Source organism: Micromonas pusilla, assembly GCF_000151265.4.
Source record: "Micromonas pusilla CCMP1545 genomic scaffold MICPUCscaffold_9, whole genome shotgun sequence".
Lineage (NCBI taxonomy): Eukaryota > Viridiplantae > Chlorophyta > Mamiellophyceae > Mamiellales > Mamiellaceae > Micromonas > Micromonas pusilla.
Window position 1 is genome coordinate 935,077 of NW_003315890.1, and position 12,412 is coordinate 947,488.

Consider the following 12,412-nt stretch of genomic DNA (forward strand, 5'->3'; position numbering starts at 1 on the left):
CGCGGCGTCGCGGCGAATCGCGTCGAATCGCGGCGGTCGCGAACGTCGCGCGCGCGCCGTCGCCGCGGCAGCAGCACGCGGCGCCGCCGCCGCCGTCGACGACGACGACGCGCCCGACGCCGCCCCGCCCCGCCGACGGCCCCACTTCTCCGCCGCCGCCACCGCCTCCCACGCCGGGCTCTTCGCCCGCCGACCGTCCCCGCGCGGCGGCGGCGGCGGCGAACTCGGGCCGCCGTCCGCGCGGCGCGGCGTCGCGCGCGTCGTCAACGTCAACGGCGGCGGGCGCGACGCGTCGAGCTTACGCCGCGACGGCGCGCGCGCGACGTTCGCGACCACCGCGATTCGACGCGATTCGACGCGACGCCGCCCCGGCGCTTCGTACTCGGCGGCGATGATGAGGGGACTGTCGAACGGGTCCTCTCGCGCGCGCTGCGTCGCGAGCGACGCCGCGTGCGCGCGCATCTCCGCGAGGAGACGACGCGCGTTATCGTTATCGTCGTCGTCGTCGTCGTCGTCGTCGTGTGACGGCGGCGGTAACGGTCCGCGACGGGAGGACGTTCTTCCTCCAAATCCTCCCTCGAGCGCGTCGACGCGTCGCGAGAGCTCGCGGTTCCGCCGCGAGAGCTCGTCCACGCTCCGCAACGCCGCCTCGATCACCGCCTCCATCTCGCGCTCGCGCCTCGCGGCGTCGTCCGCGGCGCGCCGCGATCGCTCGCGCTGACGCGCGTCGCGGTCCTCGGTGATGCGCGCCAGGGATCGGATCCCGTCGCCCGCGGCGGCGGCGACTCTTGAGTGGGTGAAGCGATCGGTCAGTCGAACGTCTTACAGGTCAAACGTACGTTGAAAGGGAAGCGCGGGTGAAGAGTGACGACGGGAAAAGTCCTTAAGGGACGACGTGCACCACGCGAACGGGGTCGTATGGGAAGCAGTCTCACCGCGCCAACTTGCGTTCCATCGCGTCCATCGCGCCGTCGACGGCTTCGACGACGTCCTCGAGGTCTTCGCGCGTGAGCGCGAGGTGTTCTTCGAACGCGTCGGACGCGGCCTCGCGCGCGAGGCGCAACGCCGTGGCCGCGGCGTCGTCGACGTGGCTTTTAATGGACACGTGGCCGTCGCTGATTGGGTCCGCGTTGGCCGCCGCCGCGAGCGCGGCGGTGAGCGCCTCGAGCGCGTCGGCGCGGTTCGGCGGCGACGACGCATCGGGGCGGCGGCGCGACGGCGGTGACGTATCCGTCACGATCTTATAGTCGTTTTCATCGACGACGCGTCGCGGCTGCGACGGGGGAGGAGGCCCAGGCGGCGGCGGCGGCGGCGGGAATTCGGCGGCGAACGCGTCCGCCCACGGCGGCGGCGGCGGCGGCGGCGGCGGCGGGAATTCATCCGTTTCGTACTCGGCCGCGACCCGCGAGGCCCAGGACGCGTCGTCGCGGTCGCGGTCGCCGCCGCGCCGCTCGGCACCCACGTCGGCACCCACGTCGGCACCCGTGAGGTTAGGGAGAAGCACGCGCAGGAGCGCGGGCTCGTCGTCCGCGTCAGAGCCGACCGCGGCGGCGGCGCCGAGGGGCGGGAACGGGTCGGCGGCGCGCTTTATTTTGCGCGGCGGGTTTTTTTCGTCGCCGCTGCGCTTCTCTCCGAGACCGCCGCATCGCGCGCAATCGCGCCGCGACGCGTCGTTCACGCGCGCGCACTCGACGCAGCGCCACTCCCTGAGAGTGGCGCCCGCGGAGCTCGTCCCTCCTCGAGAGGGCAGCGGCACGGGGCGCTCGTCCTCTGGCCGGAGCGGTCGGCCGCACGCGGCGACGAGCACCGCGGGATCGTGCGCGCTCGGGTCGAACGTCTCCGCGATGGAATACGGGGAGGAATGCGTTCTGCTGATGACCGCCGGTCGCGCGCGGGCGCGGTCGCCGCGGTCGCCGCCGCGGTCGCCGCCGCGAAGGGCGTCGTCGTCCGAGCTCGTCCCCGACGCGCCCGCGTGCGACAGCGGCCCGACCGGCGAGGCGTCCGATTCCGGCGCGGACGACGCGTCCGAGGAGGACGCGTCGCCGCCGCCGGCGCGGGGACCGTCGCGACGTCGAGATTGCGACGATCTGACGTCGTCGTCGCCGTCGCCGTCGCGCGACGCCGCGATGCCGCGAGTCGCGCCGCGACGCGCCGCGCCCGATTTCGATTTCTCGACGACGCCCTTCCGCGGTCTCTTCTTCGCGCTCGCGTCGACGCTCGAGAGCGCCTTCGCGCGTCGCGCGCCGCCCGACTTCTCGCGCGCGACGCCCGCGGCGGGTCCACTCATCGTCGTCGTCGTCGTCGTCGCGTCGCGCGCGACGCGCGCGACGACCGAAACGCTCGCGGCCGCGGGCGTCTGATTCGCTCGGCGGCGACGGATGGCGACTCGCGGAGGGTCGCGCGCGCCGGTCGACGTCCGTCCGTTCGTCCGTCCGTCCGTCCGTCGCGCGCGGCGCGAGCGCGTGTGCGGACGTCGCGCGCGGCGCGTCCGTTCGTCGTTCAAACGCGCGACGAGCGCGGAAGCGACGGGGGGGGAGGCGGAACGTTTTCCTCGGAACGAGGGCGTAGGGAGGCGAAAGGGCACCAGGCGTTCTTTTGATGATGAGACGATGACATTCGAGATCACGGTTCAAATCGCGCGCCAGGCCGCTCGCCCACGCGCCCCCTCCCCCCGACGATGGGAGGGCGCTGCGGCAAGGCGGCGCCGTCGCCGTCCGACGCAAGCGGCGACCGCGCGTCCACGACCGCGTCCACGACCGCGGCGGCGACGATCGACGAGTCGCTCCCGACGCTGATGCTTCTCGGCCTCTCTGGCGCGGGCAAGTCCGCTCTCGCGCACGCGCTCGCGCACGGCGCGGCGGTGGCGCCGGCGTCGGCGCCGTCGTCCCCGCGCGTCGGAGGAGGACTCCGACGCGACGACGACGACGAGGAGGAGGAGGAGGAGGAGGGCGTCCTCTGCGCGCCGCCGCGGACGACCGTCGTCGCAACGTCCGTCGCGACCGTCGCCGGCGCGCGCGTCAACGTCGTCGACGTCCCCGGGAATCCGCCGCGCGCGTCCGACGGCCTAGGCGGATCCGGCGGCGACGCGACCGCGCGCGCGTGGCGCGACGCCATCGCGCGCTACGACCCGCGCGTCGTCGTCTTCGTCGTCGACGCCGCGGACGAGCTCCGCGCGCCCCTCGCGCGCGAGGAGCTCTGGGCGCTCTGCGGCTGCGGCGCCGGCGGAGGTGGCGGCGACTCATCACGCGAACGCCTCGTGCGCGGCAGGCGGCTCGTCGTCGTCGCGAACAAGCGCGACGTCGACGGCGCGATGGACGCGGACGAGGTCGCGGACGCGCTGGACCTCGACGCGCTCGCGCTCGAGCTCGGCGGCGACGTCGCCGGGACCGTCGCGTGCGAGTGCGCGTCGGCGGCGATGTTGGGGGGTCCCCGAGCGGCGTCCGCGGAGAGCGCGCTGAGGGGCGTCGTCGGCGCCGCCGTCGCCGCGGGGGGGGGCGTCGTCGGCGCGTGGGGCCCTGGGAGCGGCGGCGGCGGGGAGGAGGAGGGGACCCTGGGGGGAGGGGGAGGGAAGGGCCCAAGGGGGAAGGGGAAGGGCCCAAAGGGGAAGGCGGCGGTGAAGGCGGCGTGGTGACGTGGCGCGCGGCTTCTAGCGTAGTGCGGCGAGTGCCTAAAAAAGCTTTCCCAGTTCTGACTCGCTGGATCGAGGTGACGCGTGGCACCGACGCGTCACCATCCTTCGCGGTCCGTCATCGGTATCCGTCGTCGCGCTGCGTCCGCGGCGCGCCACTCTCAACCGCGCTCGGTCCCCTCCCTGAGTAAGACGCTCGCTCTCCCGTCGAGATGGCCGCTCTCTCCGCGATGACCCTCTCCGCGTCCGCGTCCGCCGCCTTCCGCGGCGGCGCGTCGTCGTCCAAGCTGAACAGCCGATCGAAGATGACCGCCACGATGATATCGTCGCCTCGATCGCGCCCGTCGCTCACGCGTCGCGCGGTCGTCTCTCCGCGCGCCGCCGCGACGCCCGCGGATAAGTCCAACATCGTCGTCATCGGCGGCACCGGCGCGACCGGGTCCGAGTGCGTCGTCCAGGCGCTCGCCCGCGGCTCCAAGGTCACCGTCCTCGCGCGTACGCCGTCGAAGTTGGCGCAGCCGCCCGGCACCGCGGGCGAGGCGAACGCGGGGAAGCCGATCGCGGATCTCAACCTCACGGTGATCCAAGGTTCGGTCACGAACGCCGCGGACGTCGCGAAGTGCATCACGAAGGACACCACGGGCGTGATCGTGTCGCTCGGGGGGAAGACGAAGGACGTCGGGCCGACGATGCTCACGGACGGCACGCGCAACGTCATCGAGGTGCGTTCAGTTCTTTTCCGCGCAGCGACCTGCGAACTACAGAACGTTTTTCACCCGCCTCTCTCTCGCTTTCGATAGTCTAGGCAGGGTGCTAACTTATTTGATCGCTCCCCCTTTCAACTGATGACCGATGAACTTCACCCTCATCTCATATCATCAGGCGATGAAGCAAAACGACGTGAAGCGCGTGGCGGTGGTCACGTCCATCGGCGCCGGCGACAGCGCGGACCAAGCGCCGTTCGTGTTTAAGATCCTCATGTCGACCGTGATGCGATCCATCTTCACGGACAAGAACAACCAGGAGCAGCTGTTCTTGGGTCCCGCGGGCCCCGGGAAGGATCTGGAGTTTTGCGTCGTGCGACCGGGCGGGCTCGGGCTGGGTCCGCCGACGGGCGTCGTCAACGTCATCGAGGGCGAGGCCGGGAGCATCGCGCGCGCGGACGTCGCGGACTTTTGCCTCGGCGCGCTCTTCGAGGAGGCGTTTCCGTACATCGGGAAGGCGCCGTGCATCTCGTCGGTGGGAGGGACGTCCTGGACGAAGGATCGTCAGGGGAAGGGCGTGATGGAGGCGTGAGTCAGGGGAGGGACGCGCGCGATCGAGTCGCGATCGAAATCGTCCGTCGGCTTTCAATCGCGAATCTATCTGATCCTACTGCGACGGCGCCGCCGCGTGTGCTGCGCGCGCGTCGTGCTCTTCTTCGGCGCCTCCTCCGTCCTCGGCTTCGCGCGCGGCGTCGATCAGCGCGCGGCGCGCGTTCGCGGCTTCCCCCCCCGCCGCGGCGGCGCGCCGCCGCCGCCGCGCCCTCCGCGCCGCGCCCGCGCCGTCCGCCGCGTTTCGATAGACGCGCGTCGCCTCCGCGCGCATCGACGCCTTCGCCGCCGCCGCCGCCGCTTTCCACCACGCCGCGCGCCTAGAAACCAGCGCGGGGTCCCTGGTGCTCGGTCCGGAGACGTCCACGCCCGTCGCGAAGGTCGGCGGCGGCGGCGGCGGCGGCGGCGGCGCTTCTTTATCGTCGTCGTCGTCGTCGTCGTCGTCGTCGTCGACGACGCGCAAACGTCCGAAGCGTTTCGTCGCGTCGTCCCCCGCCGCCGCCGCCATCTCCCGCCGCACGACGTCGCGCAGCCCGCCACCGACGCCGCCGCCGAAGCCGCCTTCCTTATCCCGCGCCGCCGCCTTCTTCGTGACCACCCCGGGGTGCGTTTCGTCCAACAACGTCAGCGTCAACCGCGGTCCGCGGTACGGACTCTCCGTCGCGCCGAGCATCACGTACACGCGCGTTAACGCCTTCAACACGGGCGTTTCAGGCACTATCTCGCCCGTGTCGACGCGCACGTACCGCAGCGCGTCGCTGCGCGCGTCCGTCGATCGCGAGAGCGCGATCGACGCGTCCGCGGGAGGAGACGCCCTGAGGACCTTCTTCGCGGTCTGAGGGCCGTTCTATACGAGCGAATGTCGGGGTGGAGTTGAAAGGCGTCAGATGGAGTTGAAAGGCGTCGAGGTCGGAGATTGAAACCGTGGGGTGGGCGGAGAGAAACGCCGGGCAAAGTCCTTAAGGATCGGCGTTCACCACGCGAACGCGGTCGTATGGGGACCAATGTATAGAACGCACCTGACCTCCCGCGCGCGTCCCACTCGTCTCCTCCTCGAAGACGGTCTCCTTCGCCGGCAACGCGACGGTCGACGTTCCGTCTTCCCGGTTCGCGCGCCGCAGCCGCACCGCGCCGCGGACGTGGAACCGCGGCAGGAACACGACGACGCCGTCGTCCTTGACCTCGATCACGAGCGCGGGCTCGATCGCCGGCGCCGTTTGCAACACCTTGAGCAAGTACAACTCGGCGCACTTGGTCTGCGCGCGCTTCGACGCGCGGTTCCTCTCGTTGAGGTGCGTCGCCGTCGACGTCAGCGACGCGCGCGACAACGACGACGACGACGAGGAGGAGGAGGTGGTGGTGGGATACGGAACGTCAACCGTCGCGTCGCCTTCGCCTTCGCGCCGCGCGAGCGCCGCGACGAGCTGGCGGTGCGCGATGACGTCCGCGTACCGACGAATCGGCGACGTAAAGTGCGCGTACGCGTCCAACGCGAGGCCGTAGTGCCTGATCGAAAGGGAAAGACGCGTCCATCGGGTCGGTCAGTCGCGCGTCTGGCCGGTCAAACGTGACATGACGTCGAAAGAAGCGGGCGAAGCGCGACGACGAGACGAGACGGGGAAAAAAACAAAATCATCGAGAAAAAACAAACGGCGTGCACCGCGCGAACGGAACGCGGTCGCGCGGGGACCGGCGCGATGACATACCCCCACCCGCCGCCGTCCGCCGGCGGCGTCGCGCCCGCGCACGCGTACTGCGCCTCGCTCATCGCCCGCGTCGCGATCGAGCGAAACAGAACCCCCGCGTCCGCCGGGCACGCCGCGCGCCTCGCCGCGCGCTCGATCGACCCCGCGAGCGCCTCGCCGTTCGACGCGTCGAGCGCGACGTCCACGCCCTCCGACGCGACGAGCGCTCTCAGCTCCTCGAATCCCCCAAGGCGCGGCGGCGCGTGCCGTCGCACGAACGCGCTCGTAGGGAACGCCTCGCGCGCCTTCGTCGCCACGGACGCGTTCGCGGCGATCATCAGCTCCGCGATCACGGCCATCATCGGGACCTCGCCCTTCGTGAGGACGTCCGTGGGGACGCCGTCGTTGGACGTCTCAGGGTCGTTCCATACAAAGCGAACGGCGGGGTGGAGTTGATAGGCGTCAGAAGCGGAGTTGAAAGGCGTCGAGGGCGGGGATTGAAAGCGAGGGGTGGGCGGAGAGAGACGACGGCAAAAGTCCTTAAGGATCGGCGTTCACCACGCCGACGCGGTCATATGGGGACCACTGTATAGAACGCACCTCGAAGCGTAACTCCGCGGAGGAGAGCTCGACGGCGCCGCGCGCCGTCCGCGCCGCGCGCCGCGCCGCCGCGAACCGGCGCAGGACGTCCAGGTCGACGCGCAGCTTCGCCACGGCCGCGGCGTCGAGCGGCCGGATGACCTTCTTCTCATCCTTCTTCTCGCCGCCGCCGCCGCCGCCGCCGCCGCCGCCGCCGCCGTCGTTTCTCGGCACGTCCGCCGCGTCCGCGCCGTCGACGATGGCCTGCGCTTGGTAGTACGACAGCTGGTGATCGCTGCGCACGACGCTCTTGCCGAACCACGTGTCCGACACGTTGAAGTCCGCGTCGAGCGTCCACGCGCACGACATCGCGAGCCGGTCCTCGCGCTCCACGAGCGAGCACAGGTTCTCGGACAGAAGCCCCGGGAGCATGTCTATCCGCCTGTCGACGAGGTACGTCGTCGTCCCGCGCGCGCGCGCCTCGTGATCCAAGTGGGTGCCCTCTCTCACGAAGTGCGAGACGTCCGCGATGTGCACGCCTATCTCGTACCCGCGCGCGTCCGGTAAGATCTTCACGGAGACGGCGTCGTCGACGTCCACGCACCCGGGCGGGTCGATCGAGCACGTCTTCGTCCCGCGGAAATCGCGCCGCGTCTCTCGAGGATTCGGATTCCCGTCGGCGAAATAGCTCTTCTCCACAGTCCACGCGTCTCCCTCCGCCGGCAAGTCGCGCAGCGCAGCCTTCGTGAACGCCGCGTCGTGGACGTCGTGCACGGCGAGAATGCAGCGCGTCTCCGTCTCGATGTCGCCGCGATCGCCGAGTACGGACAACACGCGCGCGTCCGGGTGCGACGCGTTGCGGCGCCAGCCGTCGACGCGCGCGAGCAACCGCTTCCCGCAGAGCGCCGCGCCTCGCCGCGTCATCAGGCGGAGCTTCGGAGCGACGACGTCCATCGGGATCGCGAGGACGCTGTTCCGGTTTCGAGCTTTCGAGCTGCCGCTCGCGGCGTCGGCGTCGGCGCCGTCGGCGCCGGCCCCTAGCAAGTCCGCGACGTCTTCGTCGCAGACGGTGACGACGAGGTCGTCGCGCCGCGCGCGCGTCACGCCGACGACTTCCGCGGTCGGGACCGCGCCGATCGACCGGGGACCCGAGTGGGCACCCTCGGCATCCTCGGCACCCTCTTCATCTTCATCTTTCTCCTCCTCCTCCTCCTCCTCCTCCGCCGCCTCCACGACCGCCCCCGCGCGCGACGCGACCCACCGCGCGCGCGGGAGGAGCCTGAGGGCCGTTCCATACAAAGCGACGTCGGGGTGGAGTTGAAAGGCGTCAGTGCAAGTTGAAAGGCGCCGAGGGCGGGGATTGAAACCGTGGGGTGGGCGGAGAGAGACGCCGGGCAAAGTCCTTAAGGAACGGCGTTCACCACGCGAACGCGGTCGTATGGGAACCAGTGCATAGAACGCGCCTGACCGCGACGACGTCGCCGTCGAACGCGCGATTCATGAGACGCCGCGTCGGGACGAGCACCGTTCGCGACGCGTCGGCGCCCGAGTCGTCGTCGTCGGCGGCGGCGGTGTCGGCGTCGGCACCCTTCCCGTCGCCGGACGCGACGCCGACGCCGACGCGAACGACCGCCTCCGACGGCGCGCGCCTCGATATCCGCAAGACGCCCTCGAGCAAGTCGCCGCGTTCGACGCCCTCCGCGAGCGCCGCCGCGGGCAGATGCGACGGGTACATGAACCGTCGCGTCGAACTCGAGCTTCTCGGATTCGAATCGACGCCACCGCCATCAGCACCCCCCCATCGCATCTCCGCCGCGATGGCCGCCGCGGCGTCCTCCGCGGCGACGCGCGCGGACTCGTACATCTCCGACGTCGCGGCGTCGTCGCCGTGGAATCGCGGGAAGTACTCCCCGGCCGTCAGCACCTCCACCCCCGGCGGCGCTATTCGCCGCCCGTCGCGGAACGCGGCGAGATCTTCCGCGTCGTCATCGCTGAGGACGACGACGGGGAACGCGCCGCGGACTTTCGCGGCGTACCACGCCGCCGCGCGAAGGACCGGGTGGTCGAGCGCGCCGCCGACGCCGCCGTCGTCGTCGTCGTCGTCGGCGTCGCCGCCGTGGACATCGCGACGACGCGTCCGCCGCCTCACCGCGGTCGCTCGGCAGTGCTCGTTCGCGAACAGCACGCTCCTCCGCCGGCGATCGCCGCACATCCGTCGCAGCCGGCGGCTCGCGCGCGCGTTCCCTCGCTCGTGCGCTTTCTTCATCTCCGACGCGAGGAACACCACGCTCGTGCCGGTCTCAGGGTCGTTCCATACAAAGCGACGTCGGGGTGGAGTTGAAAGGCGTCAGATGGAGTTAAAAGGCGCCGAGGTGTGCGGGGATTGAAACCGTGGGGTGGGCGGAGAGACACGCCGGGCAAAGTCCTTAAGGATCGGCGTTCACCACGCGAACGCGGTCGTATGGGGACCAGTGTATAGAACGCACCGCGCCCGCGGGGCTCTCGAGAAAGTCCAGCCATCGCGCGATCGCGCGCGCGTCCGGGACGAGGTAGTGCGTCGTCGCCTCGCCCGCGCCGCCGCCTACCCCTACCCCTCCTAGCGGCGTCCCGACGCCGGACGCGGTGGCGTTATCGCACGTCTCGCACAGCGGGCATCCGCACGGGACGTCGTCGCGGAGGTACGCGTCCTCGACGTAGTTGACGACGGTGGAGGTGCGACGGCGGAGGCGATGCCCCGCGCGCGAGGACGCGCGGCAGGGAGGCGCGGTCGTCGCGGAGGAGGGGTGGGGCGGCGGCGGTGCCGCGCTCATCGCGCGATCGTCGGTGGCGTCATCGTCGCCGAGGGAGGCCGCGTCCGTCCGCTCTGCCAGCGGTCGTCTGCGCGCCGAACGAACAACGTCCGTTTTCATGAGCAGCGACGACTACGACGGCTGCGAGTTTCATCAGATTTCTCCTCGGAGGGCGCCGGGCGCAGTACGATCCGCGCGAGATTGACGGCGCGCGCGAGGATCGGACCGGAAAAAGAGCGCGCGGGGGTCGCCGACGCGCGGGGTTGGCGATCGAGCGCGCGAGGCGGGCGACGTCGCGACTCGGATCGCTCTCGAAGCGCCCATCGATCGACCCATCGATCGACCCATCGGTCGATCGATCGGGGCGAAGGCGCCTTCTTTTCGTCGTCGACGCGTCCGCCGTAGTCCGACGATCGAACCGTCGGCGGCGGCGCGCGAGAGAGCCAGAGAAGAACGCCGTCGAGTCGACGCGCGTCCGTCGTCGCGATGAGCGAGCCGCCGCCGCCCGGGATGGACGACCCGCCGCCGCCCGGGATGGAGCCCGACGACGCCGCCGCGACGGCGACGGCGACCGCGACGAATGCGATGGATCCCTACGCCGCGTACTACGCCGCCCAAGCGGCGGCCGCGGTCCCGGCGCAGCAGCAGCAGGCGGCCGCGACGGCGACGGACCCGGAGGCGTACGCGGCGTACTACGCGCAGTGGGAGCAGTACGCGGCGTCGCAGGCGGCGGAGGCGGCGAAGGCGGCGTACGCGTACGAGAGCGCCAAGTACGCGGAGGCGCAGGCGCGCGCGGTGCCGAGCGCGGAGACGCTCGCGCAGGTGCGCGCGTGCTGTATTTCACCCGTCGCCCGGTTTCAACATTTGATCGCGTCCCCTTTCAACTGACCGATGAACGTTAACTTAACCCTCCCTCAGGTGGCGAGCGCAATCTTTTCGGGCATCCCGGAGGACGCGCCCAAGCCGAAAGCCGAGCCGCCGCCGCCGCGCGCCGGAGCCGCGTCGACCGACCAGGGGCCGGCGGCGCCGTCGCCGGGCGATGGCGCGCCGCCGCCGCCGCCGCCGCCGCCGACGGAGGAAGCGATGGACGCGACGGCGCCGCCGCCGCCGACGTCGAACCTCCTCGTCCCCCGCCAAGTCTCCGTGCCGCCGCCGCCGCCGCCGCCGCCGTCGACGACGACGACGAACCCGACGCGTCCGCATCATCACCCCGCGGGCGCCGCGCCCGCGCCCGCGCCCTCCATCATCGCGAAGCACCCGAACCACAAGAGCGCGGCCGCGGCCGCCGCCGGGCGGGAGGCGGCGGTCGCGCCGAAGACCGCGAAGGGGCCCGGGTGGCGGACGACGGCGGCGGCGGCCATCGCGGAGACGGGCGGCGCGACCGCGGCGGCGCTGAACGAGTCTCGGCGCGGCGGCGGAGGAGGAGGAGGAGGAGGAGGAGGGAACGACGATCGAGATCGAGATCGACGGCGGAGTCGCGAGCGAGGGCGGCGCGGCGGGAGTCCGAGCGGGAGCGGGAGTCGGAGTCGGAGTCGGAGTCGGAGCCGGAGAGGACGCCGCGACCGGAGCGGCGGGCGAAGGGACCGCGACAGGGACCGCGACAGAGAGCGCGACAGAGATCGCGACAGAGATCGCGATCGCGACGACGATCGCGATCGACGGCGACGACGCGATCGCAGCCGCGGGGACGACGGCGGGGGACGAAGAGACCGTCGACGCTCGGACGGCGCCGCCGACGCGGCGGCGGCGGCGCCGCCGCCGCCGCCGCCGGAGCCCGCGCGCGAGCCCGCCGCGGCGACGGAGGAGAAGGACAAGGAATACTGGGAGCGGTACTACGCGGAGAAGTTCGGCATCCCCGTCGGCGGCGCCGCGCCCAAAGAGAAAGAGAGAGAGAAAGAGAGAGAGAGAGAGCCGGCGACGAAAAAGGAACCGAGCGCGCCGCCGAAAAGACGTCGGTCGTCGTCGCCCGCGCGCGTGGAGGAGCCCGCCGCCGCCGCCGCGAAGGAAGAGGACGTGGACTGGACCAAGTACTACGAGGAGAAATTCGCGAAGAAGGAGAAGAAGGAGAAGAAGGACTCTAAGAGAAGCAAGCGCGCGCGCTCGCGCTCGGGAAGGTCCAAGTCGCGATCCGGAGGAGAGACGCTGGTCTCGGATCAGCCCGAGGAGGCGAGTCCGAGTCCGGGTCGCGCGCGGAAGAGTCGAAGGCGCGACCGCTCGCGCTCCGGTGGCGGTCGCGGCGGCCGATCGCGATCGCGATCGCGGTCGGCGGACCGGTCTGCTCGGGGAGAGCGGGGGCCCGCGTCTCTGCTCCGGATGGGGGCGTGGAGGTTTCGGAGCGCGAGCGCGCGCGCGTGCTTATAAAGGTGATCGATACCGGGAACGAGACTTGGACCTTCGCGAGCGCGAGCGCGCGCGCTT

At 71.5% G+C, this 12,412-nt stretch overlaps 6 protein-coding genes across 6 annotated transcripts; 3 read left to right on the top strand and 3 right to left on the bottom strand.

The window, feature by feature from the left end:
* Nucleotides 1-931: 931 nt before the first annotated feature.
* MICPUCDRAFT_41426 (uncharacterized protein) lies at nucleotides 932-2,287 on the bottom strand (the record flags this gene model as incomplete). Its single annotated transcript, XM_003061265.1, has 1 exon — nucleotides 932-2,287. One exon carries the CDS (start codon nucleotides 2,285-2,287, stop codon nucleotides 932-934), a length of 1,356 nt encoding a protein of 451 aa, XP_003061311.1.
* Nucleotides 2,288-2,677: 390 nt separating this feature from the next.
* On the top strand, nucleotides 2,678-3,631 carry MICPUCDRAFT_41427 (uncharacterized protein; the record flags this gene model as incomplete). The annotated part of the gene is made up of 1 exon (XM_003060997.1): nucleotides 2,678-3,631. One exon carries the CDS (start codon nucleotides 2,678-2,680, stop codon nucleotides 3,629-3,631), a length of 954 nt encoding a protein of 317 aa, XP_003061043.1.
* Nucleotides 3,632-3,825: 194 nt separating this feature from the next.
* On the top strand, nucleotides 3,826-5,001 carry MICPUCDRAFT_60925 (uncharacterized protein). Its single transcript, XM_003060998.1, has 2 exons — nucleotides 3,826-4,350; nucleotides 4,511-5,001. The coding sequence occupies exons 1-2, from the start codon at nucleotides 3,859-3,861 to the stop codon at nucleotides 4,922-4,924; spliced, it is 906 nt and encodes a 301-aa protein (XP_003061044.1). The 5' UTR covers nucleotides 3,826-3,858; the 3' UTR covers nucleotides 4,925-5,001.
* An 899-nt stretch (nucleotides 5,002-5,900) lies between these two features.
* MICPUCDRAFT_35098 (uncharacterized protein) lies at nucleotides 5,901-8,388 on the bottom strand (the record flags this gene model as incomplete). The annotated part of the gene is made up of 4 exons (XM_003061266.1): nucleotides 7,440-8,388; nucleotides 7,227-7,331; nucleotides 6,654-7,039; nucleotides 5,901-6,447 (listed from the first exon to the last, which is right to left on the bottom strand). The coding sequence occupies exons 1-4, from the start codon at nucleotides 8,157-8,159 to the stop codon at nucleotides 5,901-5,903; spliced, it is 1,758 nt and encodes a 585-aa protein (XP_003061312.1). The 5' UTR covers nucleotides 8,160-8,388.
* A 1,243-nt stretch (nucleotides 8,389-9,631) lies between these two features.
* MICPUCDRAFT_41429 (uncharacterized protein) lies at nucleotides 9,632-10,015 on the bottom strand (the record flags this gene model as incomplete). Its single annotated transcript, XM_003061267.1, has 1 exon — nucleotides 9,632-10,015. One exon carries the CDS (start codon nucleotides 10,013-10,015, stop codon nucleotides 9,632-9,634), a length of 384 nt encoding a protein of 127 aa, XP_003061313.1.
* Nucleotides 10,016-10,480: 465 nt separating this feature from the next.
* Nucleotides 10,481-12,355, top strand: MICPUCDRAFT_41430 (uncharacterized protein; the record flags this gene model as incomplete). The annotated part of the gene is made up of 2 exons (XM_003060999.1): nucleotides 10,481-10,816; nucleotides 10,913-12,355. 2 exons carry the CDS (start codon nucleotides 10,481-10,483, stop codon nucleotides 12,353-12,355), a joined length of 1,779 nt encoding a protein of 592 aa, XP_003061045.1.
* Between the last annotated feature and the right edge of the window lie 57 nt (nucleotides 12,356-12,412).